Source organism: Caloenas nicobarica, chromosome 1 (assembly GCF_036013445.1).
Source record: "Caloenas nicobarica isolate bCalNic1 chromosome 1, bCalNic1.hap1, whole genome shotgun sequence".
NCBI lineage: Eukaryota > Metazoa > Chordata > Aves > Columbiformes > Columbidae > Caloenas > Caloenas nicobarica.
The window spans coordinates 109,160,146-109,177,793 of NC_088245.1; the positions used below are offsets into that span (position 1 = coordinate 109,160,146).

The following is a 17,648-nucleotide window of genomic DNA, read 5'->3' on the forward strand; positions in this document are numbered from 1 at the left end:
AACTTGCATTAGTGCTGGCTAAATGCAGAGAAGGGGAAAACAAAGAGTTTTCTCCTTTGCCTGCAATTATCTCCTTACATTGCTTGAAAAAAACGCAGTGTATTTCTGAGAAAACCATATTGTTAATAGTATATTATCACATATAAAGTGTGATTAAACTTGGGAATTATTATTTGAGCAAGCTTTTTTCCAATATTAAAACATACAACTGTTTGGTTTTAATGTGGGCCAGAAATATTAGTGATAAACAAAGAGGGGATTTTGTTAGCTTGGCTGATGTTTTAGGATCCTTCTACTTGAAGGCTTCAATAAAGACAGCTGACCAAAAATATATTCTACCTGAAATTTATCTCTGTATTTTCCATTTCTGGCTATATCTGTCTCATATTCCAGGTGGAGGCTTTACCAAAATCAGTGCCATTCCTCATGCAAGACTGAATTTTATATGTAGCTTAGGTATTAAATTTGTCCCTAAGGCTTTTTTTATGTTAAAGAAAACACAGGCATTTGATGAGTATGTGTGAAAACAGACTTTCTATCCATTAACTTTGACTCTTCCTTTCCACATATCTGACAGTGAAAAAGGACATTTGAAAAAGTGTCTGTAGTGACCATCACATGAAATGTTAACAAGAGGCCACTAAGCTTTTATAGGAGCCAGTTTTCTAAAGAAGCTTATACATAAATGCACCCTATTTTCCTGCCATAGAATAAATTTTTGAGAATTGTTTTGCTCAGTCTGCAGTGTTCAATATTGCAGGTTTTCTTTTTGCTGGTACGTGGCTTGCTGGTGAGATGGGAGGCCTGCTACATTGCCTGTCAGGGTTCCTTCCCGCTGTAGTAGGCACAGCACAGCAGTGCAGGATGGTACCCAGATGCTGCCTCTCTAAGCAGACGAGGGGGGATGGAGAAAGAGAGAGAGGAGAAATTATTTCGGGTTGTTGCGGAGGAGCATTGGGATCCAACCCAGGCCTCAGCGTAGTCTCCCCCAGCCATGTGCCCTGAGCGCAGCCTGGCTGGGAGATGAGCAGGTGCCTGGATCGCTCCTTGCCCATGCTCACCCCCAGCTTAATGAAGGACAGTGAGGTTTGGGGCCAGGGGATGAGATCTCCGCTGAGGTTCCATAGCAGCTCAGTGCTGGGGCTGAGAGGGGTTCAGAGATGTGGTATGGTGACTGCTGAGGAAACTCGTATTTACCTCATGTAGTTTGAAGCTGAGCCAAATATTTGGATAATTGCATTCAGCTTCTTAGTAAAAGCCCCCTGAATTAAAAAGTTCAACATTTCAGTGCGTCAGAAAGAAGGGATAAAAAGTTCAACATTTCAGTGTGTCAGAAAGAAGGGAAGCCTGTGGCCAGCCAGGTTTGTGGTCGATGCCCCTGTGTTTGGGGAAGGTGAGCACCATGTTGTGCGGGTGTCATGGGGCTTGCTTGTGGTGGGATCATGGTTTGACTCATCTGTAAGACGTTTTGTGTGACTTATCTTTCATTTGATTCTTCACCTGTTAATTTTGCCAAAATGAGATAGATGCTCAAGAAGCAGGATGAAATAAGAACAAACCTGGTGTTTTTTTCCAACACACTCTTACTCAGTCTGCAATCTCCGTTGTGCTCTCTGAGCCACAGCAACCACAGAAAACTGCAGCAAAACCAAATTTACTTTTATCTGATGTTTAGCTCTTTTAATTTGGACTGATTTAATAAGTTATTAGTTATGAGCCGTTTAGCTACAAAGTACATTTTACATTTCCATCCCTGTTTATTGTTTCCATCTTGTAATTTTTTATTTATAACCTATGTCTACCTGTTGTATAATTGCTATAGAATGTTTACATGGTGGAAAAGTCACTGCCCAAACATACAATTTGTCTAATTGGGAACTGAATGTGGTGGCAGAGGATGGCACCTGTGTAGAAACCGTGCAGTTGAGAAACATGCCCGCAAAGCCTTCCTTGCCCAGAATATGGATGTCCACAGAAGTCGTGATTTTTAAAGCGCAGCCTTAGCATATGGTCACTTCCCTCCTTAAGTCAAGTCCCAAAGTGCATCCTCTGCTGTGGAAGGATGGCTGTTATTTTGGTGGTTCCCTTATCAAGTGTGTTGGGTTTAGAAGCACAAAGAGGGGTGTGCCTGAGAGAGCAGACTAGCCGTGTGCTGATGTCTCTCCTTTCTGGGGTGATCTGTCTCCCATTTGCTTGGGAGTGGACATTGTGGGAGGGCTGGGGGCTCACCGGCGCTAGCTTCATTCTGTGTAATCTTCCAGCAGTCCCTGTATAATTAAAGAGGAGATTAAGTTAATTTAATAGAAGGTTTGGATTAGGAGCATGACAACTGCTGTAAATAATCACACACCCCTCCCCCATTTCCTATAGAAAAAAGACTAAGGTAAATAAGCTTCAGCAGTCTTAAATTAGCATAGGCAAATATATTCCTTCTCCCATCTCTTCTCCTTGGGGGCAGACTAGCATGGGGACTAAAGCAGGAGCCTGGGACATGAGCTGGTGAGGACAACGGTTGTTGTTAGGAAGTAGATTTTTTTCTGTGTGCAGCTGAGGGGCTTTCTGCATGCCACTTCATCATCATTTGTGGTAGAAAATGGTCCACCTTTGATAGTAAGTAGCCCGTTCCATCATCAACTGAAAAAGTTGTGAGCACCCCATGTTATAACCCTGTGATGTTGTTAAAGTGAGGAGCACCTTTGGAAGTACCATCTTTCCCCTACAGGAATAATGAGCTCAGTTCTACGCAATTGCTTATTCCTTTACAAAGGGAAAAGAAGATCTATTTTGAAATAACTCTATTAGTCTTTCCATTTGTGAGGAAAACAAATCTATTATAGAAATAACAAATTACTGATGGTACTATATTATATTGTAATTGAACATTAAATTAGGGCATTCTCTAGTGCTGTTTCAGCAACATTTGTATATTTGAAGGATTTTCAAGCATTATTTGTTAATATTTCTGCGTAATTATTTCTGTCTCTGCTGCACAGCTCAGGAACATGATTTAAGTTTAAGGCATTGACTTTTAAATGGAAGCAAAGTTTACAGCTTGACTTTAAAAGGGCAACATAGACATTGAGCAGAGTGTGTTCTCTGGTCTGTGACTCTGGCAGATCTTTACTGACAACGAGAATAAAAATAAGGTAGTGAACATGCTTCCTTCACTGAAACCAAGAAAAGCAATTTGCTGTCACACTGTGTCCCTACTGCATACTTCTCCTAGTTGCAAGCCCTCTTGCTTAACGTGATCTTAGGAGTTGGTGTGAGTACGAACACAAGGGACTGATCGACGGTGACAGAGCACTGGAACAGGCTGCCCAGGGAGGTTGTGGAGTCTCCGTCTCTGGAGACATTCAAAACCCGCCTGGACACCTTCCTGTGTAACCTCATCTGGGTGTTCCTGCTCCAGCGGGGGGATTGGACTAGATGATCTTTTGAGGTCCCTTCCAATCCCTAACATTCTGTGATTCTGTGGTCTCTAACCAGCAGATATACCAAGAGAAGCATCTGATCTACTAAGAGTGATGCACTGCTTTGAAAATCAGTCTTCCAGACTAGGGTTTTTTCTTCATTTTGAGATCTTTTTCTCACTGCACTTAAAACCAGCTGAAAGATCACTCATAATTTTGATCTTCTTTTGTTCTATTTTTACGCACTTTAGAAACAGAACATGCCATACATTTAAAAACTAATGAGTGGGTGTATTTCTACCTTAATTATTAGGAATGGTTAAGTTTTGAAGCAGAAGAGCAGTCTTGCTTTTCTTGGTACTTCATGTTCAACTGCAAAGCTAACTCTCTTTTCTCTGTCTTTTTTCCAATGCAGAACTATGGTTTGGAAACAGAAAATCTAAAAACCCTTTCTCACAAACTGAATGCATCTGCCAAAAATCTGCAGAACTTCATCACTGGGAGGAGGAGGAGTGGCCACTATGATGGAAGGACCAGCCGCAAGTTACCGAATGATTTTCTGACATCAGTAGTGGATCTGATTGGAGCAGCTAAAAGTCTGCTGGCTTGGTTGGACAGGTAAAATCTCCCAAATGTGTCACAGGTAACCAGATCACACACACACACAAACCCCAACTTCTTTACAAAATATAATGTAGACATTGAAATGTAAGCAGAATTCATTTACAAATTCTGAGAGTATGTTTGTAGCAATTTTTTCTTGTTAAGTCAGCATGCAATTCAGGTAGCATTTCAGTACAATACTTCTAAATGCCCTGCAACCTGACACATACCTAGAAATATTTTCAATATAGCAACAGGTTGACATCATTAGATTATAGATGTATCTTATTATTAAAATAGAACAACACTTTGACCTGCATAACTCGAATTCATTGCTCTGATAGTATCAAATTCACAAAACTGTGATCAGACTTTTCGTTATACAGATGTCAATATATACTTCCAGTGTGTGTGTGTGTGTGTGTGCGCCTACATATGCGTGTTGCATTTTAGGTTTTTTAAATGTCAGTGAAATACCTCTGCAACTGTAGATGCAATTGGAACTGGTTTACACTTTTGCTTCTATTACCTGAGAAGTATGTGGGACCAGGACATAAATGCTCTCCTTTACTGTATCTGTAGTGACATTTTTCTGATGATAACAAGAGTAATATGCAGGTATTTAAGATAATCATTGAAACTCCTGAAGTGGTTAAAATTAGTCTATCTGTATGTCTTTATAAAATGCATCACAGTGAATTTTTATCAGCAAAAAATAAAATACTTATCTTGATTTAAAGGTGTATTTTATTTTGTGTCTAGCAGCTGAAGTTTTGTTCACAGTATGATCTTTGTGTAATTCTTAAAATCCAACGGAATTGTTTGGATTTACTGCTGTGGGCTTTGTTGTGTTTCATTTTCCTGAGGAAAACTGGCTTCTGTCCCATAAATTATTTCAGTATGAAAAGTTTAGGTGAGGCATGAATCTTTTCCATTTCTTAAGCTGAACTGCCAGCTTTTTATTTTATTCATTAGACTGCAGCTACCACTGCTGCTTCTCTTTGCCTCACTTTTCCCCAAGTTTCAAACCAGTGTACTTGAAGTTGGGCTCCTAAATTTCTGTTTAGACATTTAACATTAGATGTGCAGAGAAGCGATATGATCTCATGGAAAGAGTTTAGTAATGAGACTTTGAAAATTGGGAATACATTTTTAGCTCTGCCTCTAGCCTTTGTTGTTACTCAGAAGACCTGTAGGCTTCGCTTTTTCTCCCTGCAAATCATTTTTGGCAGAGACCAGCATATCATTCTGCATTTTAAAATGGAAGGAACAGTATAAAACGATGTTCTTTTGCATAGGCAGATTAGTGTCTGCCACTTCTTTCTATTTAGAAATAACCTTGATTGTTTTCTCATTGGAATTGTGGCTAATGGATAAAGACTGTGAGTTACAAAGTTGAGATTTTTTTTTTTTCCATAAAATAATCTGGACTTACAAATAAACTTTCATATATACATATACATTTAACACATTGAAAAACAATGTGGCTTTGGCGTATTAATATGAATGTAGTAGTTGAACTTCAGGAAGAAAGTAGTTGTTGATGCTAGGAAACATCTGCATCGGAGCACTAATGTGTCACTCTAGTATTGTGCACCGCACCCAAATTATGCACTTTTAGTGTTAAATGACAAATCCAGTCTGTAAAATTTGTTTGTAGCTCAGGAGCTTGTTGAGAATTAGCTCTTCATAAATTTATGTTTATAAAGGCAGCTGTATTGGATTTGTCAGAGATAATTCTGTTAGCAGGTTTTAGTATTGGTGGGAGAAGATCTCTAAATAATTTCTAAAAGCATGCATATCTATTCTACTCCCGGTAAAATGCAAAATGACTTTTGCATTTATCTGAAATGATAGCTGGTCAGACACAAGAGTTCCAAGAAGTTGAAAATGAGGTCAGCCATGGTGGTAGCCCGCTTTTAGCAATGTTCTCTTTAATGCCCAAGTTAGGCTTCCTACAAGTGATATTTTAATTTTATTCAGATTTCTGCGAAAGTTCTTTTAAAGATCCATGTAGCTTAAACATCTGGTTCTGACAAATATTTTCTATAACATTTTAAGAATCTTCTGATTTGCAAGGGTGTGGGTATTTTGGTTAGACGTGTTATTCCTTCTTGCAAAGTCCCCAAATTAGGATAAAGGCAGGCCAATGATGACATTTTTCTCAGGAAGCAGGAACATCTGGAGATCAATAAGATTCTGCTTATTGTATTCCTTCTAAGCAGCTATTGGGGCTACTAGGGGGAAATAGAAAGATTTTTTAAAATAAAGTATTTAAAGTCAGGAACAGGGATTTGATTTTATTCTGCACAGCTATTACTATCTTAGTGTTTTGGTTGGTTTCTAATGCCACTTCCATGTCTGGGGTGTGACAGAGGGGACAGCAAACCATTAGGAGAATTAAAGTGGCTGTTAAGAGTCATCCACCCCATTGTAACAGCCATACTGGGCTGCCCCTATGCAGTGTTTTTCAGGTCACATCCATAAAAAGCAGCTCCAGCTTGCATAGAAATGCAATTAAGTGTTTTTTATGCGTAGGGAATCGTGATGAATCCATACGACTTGCGCTTCACTTACTGCTCTGGCGAACTCTGTTTATGATGTTTCTGTAAGACGCAATCTATAAGGACCTTGTTAGGCACAGTAATCAAAAGGAGCGCGAGAGTTGTGATGTGCTGAATTACTTTCACTGTGGCTCTTGCAGTGCCACTGTGCAAGGCCAATCCAAGGACGCCCTTTGTTTCAGGTCTCTGCCTGGAGCAGTCCTGCTTCCAGATGTATGTCAGAGATTGAGTTTTACTGAAAAGCAGGGTAGCTTTTATTGCCAGACTTTAAAATTCTTCTGGTTTAGTTTCATTTAGGAGCTGGGAAACTTAGCAGAGAATTCTAGCCATTTTCAAAAGAGGTTTGCTGGTGATTTTGAAGAGCATGAAATAGCTCTCCAATAACGTCCTGTAAAGAAACTGTCATCACATTAATAGATTATGTCCTTAAACTTTTTAGACTAATTTTAACTTTGTGTTACTTTCTCAGCCCATAAAATCTATCTTCTCTTCCAGAAGACTTAAAGAAATGTTTTAGCTTAATAATGTTTTATTTTATGCTCTTTCCCTAATCTTCAGATTTTTCCAAACCAATCTGCTGATGAGATTGGTTCTTTTTTTCAAAAACTATGAGAGACTTTTGTGAAAGCACGGTGCATTTCCACTTGACAATTAACTTAGCTCTTAGGCTGATGGAAAACCACACTTCAGGCTATAGCAACAAACTACTTATCTGATATTCAAAACAACTTGGAATCTAAATGTCTCCAGTGACACTTCTCAAGAATTAGAGAGTAATATATACAGTCATCCAGGCGTACTAGACTTCCCGTTAGATCATTGGTGTTCATTTCAATCTTTATTTCTGTAATTCATGAGAGGTGCATTCTTTGGAATAGTAATATATGCCGTCTTTCTGAATCCTCCTTCTCTGATGTGTCAGGTTCCTGGAATTTCTTCTGCCTTTTACAGGGCTGACACACTCCACCCTGGTGAGGAGGCCTCAGTGATTTCTGTGCAATATGGTTTCTTTGCTGAGATTATGTATAGCAGTTCTGATAAATGCATTTTTCAATGTTTCTTTTTAATTACAGTTAAAACACACACAACCTTGCTTTTAAAGTTTTGGCAACTCATTTTATGCAAATTTATTATTTGGTATCAAAGCAGGAGGGAAATAAATGTTGTTAAGCAGCACTCTGGTCAAGCAAGGAAAACTCTCTGCTTTATACTCCTGACCACAAAGTATGCTACAGTCTGGAAGCCAAGTGGCAAATATAATGAATACAGGTCTCCATATGTATATTTTTTTTTAATTCAGTGTTCAAAAATATGAAATAGGTAGTCAAAGATCTAGGAAAACTGGAATGATGACAATCAAAAAACATAGTTGAAAGGAAAATAAACTGAATTGTTAAAGAAAACCATTAGAATGAATGAAGAAAAAAACATAATTGAAACATGTGCAGCTGATCTAAAATAAAAATTGAGTAAGAAGTTTTATGTCTCTCAAGGTAAACATAAGGTATAACAGAGAGAATTTTTTTAAATGTATGATTAAATTAGGATTACTGTTATGAGTTCACTACTGAGGATCCACAATAAGAATGCATTGCAATTTTCTGGCATAAAGCTATCTCTAACCTCATAAAAGTATTTTTTTTCTTTACAGTAGTATGCCCAGTAGTATCTGCACACTTAATGAAAATTGAAATTAGACATTTATTTCTGTTAATCCCAGGTCATATTTTGTTCTTACAGCACACATTTACAGTCTACCTGAAAACCACTTTGTGAAAGTGTTGCTTGGTGTGGATGTGTCAGTGTTCACTGTCTCTCTGAGATTTCTAAATTAAATAGACATCGTCCATCCATGGCTTTCTTGCTCTAAAAGCACCATGAACTCACAGAGGGTTTTGAGAATCGAACTACTTTTTTCATCTTTAACAAAATTACATTAAGATTTTGCCATGTTGCTTGAATCTTCAGTGACACCAGTGATGCTTCCTACTTTTTGTCCGGAGGCAAATATGAACTGAAAAGCAATGATATTATAGGGATCCCAGAAAATTCTTAGGTCCAAGTTTAGAGCATTGAGCAATGCTTGTAACTAACTTTCTCTCTGACTAAGAGACAGCCCGCTCTTATACTGTACTCGCATCTCTTTCCTTTCCTATTAATTTGCTATTACCTGTTGGTTGTACTACTTAAATTGTGATGAAGTCCTGGGTGAAGGGTGCTTAGGTTCCTCCACTACTTTTTCTCCCACACCTTAACAAACCATCTGACACACAGACAGAAGGTTGTATTTTCATTAGAAGTTGGCACATTGACTGTTGAGTTTGTCTCCTAAGGAGTCAGTGGCTGCTGCAAAGTGAAGGCAGCCTTGGGAACAAAAGCGTCTTTTCAGCACACCATTTTCCCCCTTCAAGTCCCACTGTACATCATATGTTTTTCTTTCATGGGACAGCTAGATTTAACAGGTACAGCTCATTACTATAGTCTTAACTGGGAAGAACTGTACTGTGCTGTGTGGAAGAGGAAGCAACCTGAGGGAAACTGACCTGGGGTGACATTTGGTGGCAGTTGCATGGCCTCTGTCTCTTCCCATCTTGCCTCCTTGCTCTACCAGCCCACAGCTTGACTGCATCCCTTGCTTTTGCTGGTTGCCCTTGGTTTGATACATTGTCTTAATTCACCTCCATTTCTGTTGCCAACCAAACACCCTGGAAATCTGTATTTCCTGCTGACTGCACTAAGCAAGAAAAATTCCTTAGTTGTGCTTCTGGGCTTCTTGCCTACACTATGGTCCTTGGGCCATGTTATCTGAAGCAGGGACTCCTCATACCATAAAACTTGTGCAGCATCAAGAAGTAACATCAAATAGTAACAAACTGCATAAACTATAAATGTGGACTTAAGAGACTGGGAATGAGGAAAGGATGGTTGTTCTCAGGGCTTTAATTGAGGCTTCATTAAAGACACAGCTAAATTAATGCAGTAGTTTATTTTTCAATTAAGAATTTAAGAAAATATAGTCAACTTCCCTTGAGGTAACTACTACAACATTTTGCATCTGTTGTTGGGTCACAGATTTTAATGGTTGTGAATTAAGATTTGTCAGGGAACACTGGATTTTTTTAGTGCAGTTTAACTCAGCCATCTGTGTGGGCAGTGATTCAATATGTCTTTCACAGCAACTCTCCTGTATCCCTTGTTTTTCACCCTAACACTATCCCCCTTTTGGAAATGAAAAACTTAAACTACTGCTGCAGATTACACTGAAGCCTAAGTAGTAGGAACAAAGAGATCTTGTGGAGATAGATTTTTGTGTTCAAGACTTTCAGTGCTGTGGCCAGAGAAAAGCTAGCAGGCCGACAAATGTGCACCAGTCTGATTAATTTACCATTGCTGTCTGGATACATGATATATGAACCAAATGGAACAAGGAGATGAACAAAAAGCCCAACTGTAAATAGAAATTGTTGGTCATATAAAAGATATGGGTCAAATTGCTGACAGTAGTAACAAAATATAAAATTTCAGAGTAAAAGGCCTTCCTGGCAAGTCTAGGTCTGCTTGTAGCAGTGTTCACAGAGTGGTGGGGTTTAATCCTTTGACTTCTAACCCAAGGTGGACAAGTCATTTTGGCAGGGACTTAAATGTGCTAATATTCAACAAAGCACTTAAATCCTATTAAGTTAGGCTAAAATCTGTGTCTGAAGCATTTGAATGCTTCAGTGGTTAAGTCTGGACAGCAGAGCAGGAGCTCCAAGCCTCACTGTGGGCTGTGTAAACTTTTTTTAGTGATGCTCTGTTGTCTACAGGGAAGTGCAGCCTGCAATGATGTAAACACCCTTTGTTTACGTATGAACAATTCTAGGTGTTCAGCTTCAGTGCACCCTTTAAGCCTGCTTTGTATGAAAGCACTGTGGTAGCAGAACGCATTCCCCACTCAAAAATGGATTTCTTTTCACCATGGTGACATACACAATGCATACATTTTCTTCCACTGTAGGTAAAATGTGTTCAGCTGGATTTCTTTGTCTCATTGTTTTCTGTGAATGAGCCTTGGTGATGTTTATGGTGTGCCTATTTTGTAGTTTTAAGTAAAGAGGAGCATTCACTGGGAAAATTATGCTTGAGTGTTTGCAAGCCCATAACTTCTTCCTCACAAAAAAAAGTGTTACTGGTTTAGAGTCTCCTTTGTAAGAGACTTCATATAGGCCTGTTAGCTGTGCTTGGTTATTGCTTCTCCTGGCAGGGTAGATCTGGTTTGCACACAAGATGGTGGAGGAAAACAAATGGAAACCCAAACAAAAAGAAGCCAAAGAGTTTAGCAATTCCTTACTCACCACACGAATAATGCACTTTCTGTCAATTGGTTTTCAGTCTTAAACCTGTGAATCTTACATTTCCTTTATGCATTTCCCTTTATGCTTGTTTGAATGGTAGCCAAACCTGTCAGTAAGTGCTGCCTGACAATGCTATGGTACTTAACCTTATTGTGCTACTGGAACAGCTGTAAATGTTTAACAGACCACTCATTTAAAGAATTCCTTTATGCAGTGTGAATTTTACTACATTCCTCTCTCATTCTACACAAAGCGTTGCCATTAAAAATACAAATAAAATGTTTGTTTCATGAAAGCCTAAAACTATGAGTATTAGATGGATTTGGCACAAATATATATGCAACAATACTGTAGAGTCAAATTTTTATTTGAGCTTAATGTGTCGCCTTTGAAGACTGAGTTATGTCAACAATTTAGTTACCTCTCTCTTTAAAAGAATTTGGACTATTATGTTTAATCAAACTGCTCTGAGGATGTTTTAACTTATAAGGGTGCTAAAATAAGTATGGTATTTGTTTTAAACCCTTCACAGTGTCTGTTGTTACAGAACAGCTCAGTACTACAGCTAGTGGTGAAATATGATTATTTTTTATTTGGGGGCAATGCTTTTACTAACAACAGTCTGTATTTGTCCAAATTACAACTTTTTAAAGTGAAATACTTATTTCCATATATGATTTTTCCCCTAACCAAATGCTATGCGAAGACGACAGATCAGGAGGCTAAAGCATATGAGACTGAAAATGTCGATAATGTAGAAATACCGAGTGTATGCATCTCCTTCACAATATACATCTTTTTTAATTGTTTTGAAAGGATTTTGCTTCATGTGCAAACACCAGTTGTGAGTATAAATAGCTGTTGAATCGTATTATATCTTAATTCTGTGAGGGAATTAGCTGTGCTATATTGATGTAGCTGGCTTTTCTACCAATCCTTCAGGGTGGCTTATTTTTTTAATGTTAGATAATATGATTTGGTTTTCATTCTGAAAAATGCTGGTAGTGGTAAAGATTTTAGTTAGGTCTCAATTCATAAAAGTGTATATGTACATGCATGTGTGTTACAGCCTGCATTACATATTTATAATTGAATTAATGTTTCAGAGTCATTTTATTATTTAACTCAAACAACAGTGTAAAAAACATGAAAAGAACAGTACTCTGTCATGCCTGGTGTTAGGGAAACCTTATTTCCTATACATTAGGGTCTTGAAGTTGACTGAATTTAATGTTAAAAAAAAAAAAGGTAAGCACCAATTTTACGGTTTTTCCTTGTGAATGAGGTATTTAGAAGTCTTCATCTCAGTGGAATCTGTGATGTCTAATAAGGTACAGGCTCACAATGTGGGTTCTCATAGTGGAAACATTAAGAGGCTCCCAATTTTATTAGCTGCATGCATGATCACAAGACATGTATGAACTTATTTATCCTTGAAACCTATCACCCACACATTTGTGAAAGTGGTTTGAAAGTAGCTAATGGCTTCAAATGTTGGAAGGGAGAAGGCACGAGAAAAGGTGAGAACAAGGGCAAACCCACCCTGCATGTGTATGCAGAAGCACTGATGTTATTGCATAAATCTCCTTTCCTTAAGATATCAGGCATAGAAGGGGTAGACAATGGAAAGGAGAAATTAGCAGATGTCTGGAAGATGAAATGAATGGAAAGGGCATGTAGTCAGGTAGGCGCTCTGTGGAGCTACAAAGGTGTTTTATGTGGGTGTTGCAAAGGAAGAGAATCACAGAGAGGTTTTGAAGGAAGAACAAATGAACTACAAGAGAAACTAGGTAAAAAAGGGTTCCACAAATACAGAAACGTACGTGGAAAAAGGTCTTGGAAATGACAGAGAGAGAAGTGAGACAATGGGAGAGAAGTAAACTAATTAAACTAGGAATTCCTTTTGCTTTGTGTGTTTCTGATGCCTTGAGAAGGAAAGTGTTGTAGCAGCCAGTTGAAAAGTTAGAGTGTATGTAGGCTTTATTTGCATTTATATGTATTGTTTCACCTGTTGCAAGTCAATGCTATTGTGCTGTATTAAAACTGCAATCAGTGGATATATTGTTATTGAAGAGGTTTTTTGTTAGATTGCTGTTTCATGCTGTGTCTTTTATGAAAGCCAGTCAGTGATCCTACAATGAAGTTTTTGCTCATATTTTGGTTGAAACTGCTGGCATGTTCTTTTACTAAGTCTTGTTGGACTGAGGCTTGGGATGTAATAGCAAAATACATTTCCCTTAGTAGTAAATATTTAAAGAGGCTTTTGTCCTTACCGTTTCCCCAGCTGCTGATGCAGTAGTGGCTGTATAGGTGTGTGTGCAGGTTGCCTCCAGGGAAGTGGTCTGAACTGGGGAGGGCAAGTAAAGGGAATTTCAGTTTTGCTGGTCCAATTTGCAGCAATACCTTCAGAGAATCATAGGCAGAAACTGATGTGAGGGAGTCATTTTATAAGCTACAGAGACCTACAGAGGAGGCAGCTCAAGGACCCCTTACTTCTTCTGCAGAAGCCAAGTCCATATAACATGGACCTGTCTCCTTATCCTTCCAAGTCATGAAGCACTTTTCAGAATATTACATATTAGTTATTGATTTTTAGTAGTCCTCTCCCTCCTGCTGGCACCCTTGCTGCTTGTTTCACATGCTGTTTTCAGTAAATCTTCATTGTGTAAACTTCAGTGTAACAAAAATGACTAATGTCTCAGTCCCTTTGCCTATTCCTTAATGTCAACAAAGTTTATTTGGGGCATTTCTAATGATCTTCACTAAGAGCAGTGATGGTAAAAATGTCATTATTTTCCTCATGAACCGTGAAACCAAACTAAATTGTAAAAGTATGAGGAAAGATGATGTGGTATTAGAAGCCAAAGCCTACCATGAGATTTTGTTTAGAGAAATGCTGGAGGCTTTGAAATGTCAAATAGATTCCAGTTGTGTAATTTTAGGATCAAATTCTATTAACATCTATACTTAAAGTAAAATAATACTATTTGCTGGCTTGATTCCATTCATCTTCAATAAAGATGAGTTCAGAAACGAACACGACCTTTGAAAATCAAGGTTTCAGGTAGGTTCCAGAACCTCAACAGTTACAATTTTGAAAAGAAAAATATCAGTGTTTTTGTACATCTTGGCTAATGTACTTTTAAAAACAGAATTATGGTTCATAACCAAGCAGTTCGGTTACCTTTTATCCTTTAATATGCTCACATGTCTCTCAAACTTCAGTAATACTCTGGACGCGTGTCTGTGGGTAGGCCTGCTGTAGTGTGTACCCACTGTACCATTGCCATACACAGCATGAAACCTGGACTTTGAGTATAGCTTTTGTAAGGCACCTTTTGGAACTTACCCACATACTGTCTACTAAGTCTTTGCTGTCTTGTTACTTTTACGTTTCTTAAACTCTGCCTAGCTTTCCATTTCCATACTTTTGTTTTAAAAAGAATGTACTGCTTTTCTCCCTAGAAAATATGGGCAGAAAGTATATGTTGTTGTATGATGTAGCACATCAAATTAAATCTGCTAGACTTGAGTATGCACCTCAAAATTCTTATGTCTTATGAACTATCAGGGCTGCATTGGGAGCCCTGGAGAAGAAAGAGGACGTTAGAACAAGCAGGCAGAGATGGGAAAGTTCACATGAGTTTATTAATGGACAGTTCCAAATCTGCCTGCACTGGAATTTCAGAAATTCTGCATATGGAATGGAAATGTAGAAACTGTTAATAAACAGTAGAACTACATTTGTAGTTATAATTTGGGCGTGCTTATAGCAGAGTTCTTTATACTGGAAACTTGTCTTTAGGGTTAGATGAGGAAGGCGTGGTACCATCCAGAACTGTAAAGCTCTTAAAGATATATACAGATATTTATTCTCTAAGAAGTGATGAAAGAAAGCAGTTGAGGAAGGCACTAGTCAAACAGCTTAATTTAAAGGCAACCACACTTCAAGCATTGTTTAGAGATCTTGGCACATTGCATGATCTGTTGTTAGTTTATTCAGATATTACAATTCTTGTGGTTCTTTGCTGCCTTTTTTGTTTTAAATGTCTGAAGCAGGTAAATTAGGGAGAAATGCCACATTTGCAATGCTAATAATTCCCACAAAAACCTCATTTGCAACAGTGAAGTGAAAATCTTGACTCCTCTTGGAGAAAATACCTGTCCTACCTAGTGTTTGGCTACTTCTTGAATATAGAAGATAGGCCAGGTTGAGTTAATAGTTTAAAACAGACTCGTAGTACAGAAATCAGATAACTGCCAGCCTTGCTAACCAAATATATTTTAGCAGTACCTCTAGAAAACAAGGAAGCTTCTAGGTAGATGAGCATTTTTAACTTTCTAACATGAAGTTTTAAAATATAGGATACATATAGGTGACATCTCCAAATGCTGGATTCAACTTTTCATTTCATTAAGTACTTCTGATTGTAGCACAGTGTGGGGGGATGTTAGGTTGTGCCTCCAGTTTAGCCTTTGCAGCTGCCTCTGCGTGTTGATGCATCTCTGGCTCTAAATGCTGTTCTCCCCTTTGGATAAGATTTTTCGTCTTCTGAGTCCCTCCATTACTTTTACCAGATATTAGATCAGGTCCCAGGAATCCCAGTGTATCAGCCAGATGCTTTTCTGATCTGATTCACATCTGGACACTGCTCATATCACAGGTGCAAGCGATGCCTCTGGTTGCCTTTATGAGAATATTCCCGAACAATTGCAGAAGGCAAGGTGGACTTTTTCTGGGGGAATAAGGGCAATCCAGAAGGAAACTGGAAGGCTATGAGAAATAATGCTTTTATAAACAGAATTTCTTAAAGAGGATCTTAAAAACTGCAAAAGCAAGGAGAGGTGAATGTTTTCCATGTATCCTGTATTTTACAATTTTAGTAGTACATTTTGGGTATTTTGTGTGCTCTTAATATCTCTAGAAACAATGTGTGCTAAGCACATTTTAGACATGTGAAGCAAGTGGATATAAACTAGTACTATTGAACATTTCTTTTTCTTATTTTTTTTTTAGATCACCTTTTGCTGCTGTCACAGATTACTCAGTAACAAGAAATAATGTCATACAGCTCTGTCTGGAACTAACAACGATAGTACAACAGGTAGGAGACCATCTGCTTAGCAGTTGATTTTTTCCCAAATTGTAAATAACCAGTGCCTTCTTCACACAACTTTGTGTAATTCTGTCTATATCATTTTCTAACAAAAATAAGGGAATACTAGTACTTAGTTAATGCTTGGTAAAAATTCTGCTTCCTGGTTTTATAATACTAGTTTCGGTTGTGCTGTGTATATGCCTCTGCATATCTCAGTAGTAAGATTCATCTTGGGTTCTCCAGTCTAATATAAATAATATACATAAATAAATCTGCAAAATCTACTTGATAATTTGCATATTTAGTTTCTTATATGTCGTCATTAATTTTTAATTAACTGTCTGGTTCAAAAGGTCTGTGCGTGTTGGACTTTAGTCATCTGCTCTTTCATACAGTTCATATCATCTAGACACCTGTTAAGATGTGTTTTCCCATGAGGCTAGAATATTTTGTATACCTTTTTTTACATCCTACCCTCAAGAAATCCAGAAGTAGGTATTGAGAAGTGCTCACTTAATGGGAGAGCCTTCCCCACCCTTCTGTTGCTTCTCTTGTGTGTGGTTTAGGTCTATCCCTGTCTTTGCCTGTTGTTCTGCTGAAACTGAAAAGTCACTTTTGCTGCAAGTTCAAACTAATGTTGATACCAAATTCTGTAGAAATAACCTAGGAAGTTAAAGTAGTTCTATCATCATTTACCCTGATGTGTGCATTTCTGAGACCATTCTGCTATTGATGGTTGTGAAGGGCCTCGCTACCATGTTCTAGCGTTGGTTGACCATGCAGTGCAGCAGTGCCCATCATGCGGAGCATGGTTCGGCAACAGCAGATGGAAGGGACCACTGTTGCTGAGCAGTTCAAGAGAGCGTTTGCACTTGGGAAGGTGGAATGGGAAAATGGAGAGAGTGGGCTAGGTAGGAGTGCCGAGGAGACTTTTTCAGGTTTTCAGAAGCATCACTCCAAACCAAGCCAAGCTAAACTTCTCCTCTGGCCGCTTGGCATGACTTTGTATGATGATGATCTCCTTTTTATAAAAGAAATGCATTTCTCTCTGACCCTTTCATAAACGTATGCAACACTGATGATTAGTTATCTCCCACATAAGTTGGAGAAAGCAGTATTGCTAGTCCCATGTGCTCAAGCTTGGGAATCAGAAGCTTCTCACTTTATTATTATTATTATTATTATTACTATCATCACCATCATCATCATTATTATTCCCTCAATTATGCGTGGAGTTTTTGGTGTGGAAATGGAGCATGGGCTGTTCCCTTCCCACAGACCACCTGGTGAGGGTGCCTGTTTGCTTTCCAGGCCCAAGGGCCGAGGGCTGACCCGCCAGTCCCATCCCTTCAGCCACCCTGTGCTCCCCACTGGCCTTGTCACCATCAGCCTGCCTCAGACTGGGATGGGGATGCCAGTGGTGGTGGCTGCGTAAGAAGAGCCCAGGCCTTCATTTTTTAGGCTCCCTTTTTCACAACTCCTGGTTTTTTAATCTGTTGTCCTGTTGGCTTGTTGTGCCCTTGTTGGGCTGTGAGAAAGGGTCAGTACCCTATGAGAAGGAGGCATGAAGGGCGTCCCTTCACCTTGGCCAAACCGTAGAAGTAGCTGTGCATCACAGTCTAGTTTTTTAATTCA

General features: G+C 38.7%; 1 protein-coding gene across 4 annotated transcripts in view; it reads left to right on the forward strand.

Moving 5' to 3' along the window:
• CNKSR2 (connector enhancer of kinase suppressor of Ras 2) overlaps positions 1-17,648 on the forward strand; it is a 216,759-nt gene that overhangs the window by 45,469 nt on the left and 153,642 nt on the right. For all 4 annotated transcript variants that reach the window (XM_065634105.1, XM_065634123.1, XM_065634096.1 and 1 more), the window contains exons 3-4: positions 3,829-4,031; positions 15,932-16,019. In XM_065634105.1, the coding sequence (XP_065490177.1) occupies positions 3,829-4,031; positions 15,932-16,019 (291 nt within the window). The remainder of the gene's footprint in view (positions 1-3,828; positions 4,032-15,931; positions 16,020-17,648) is intronic.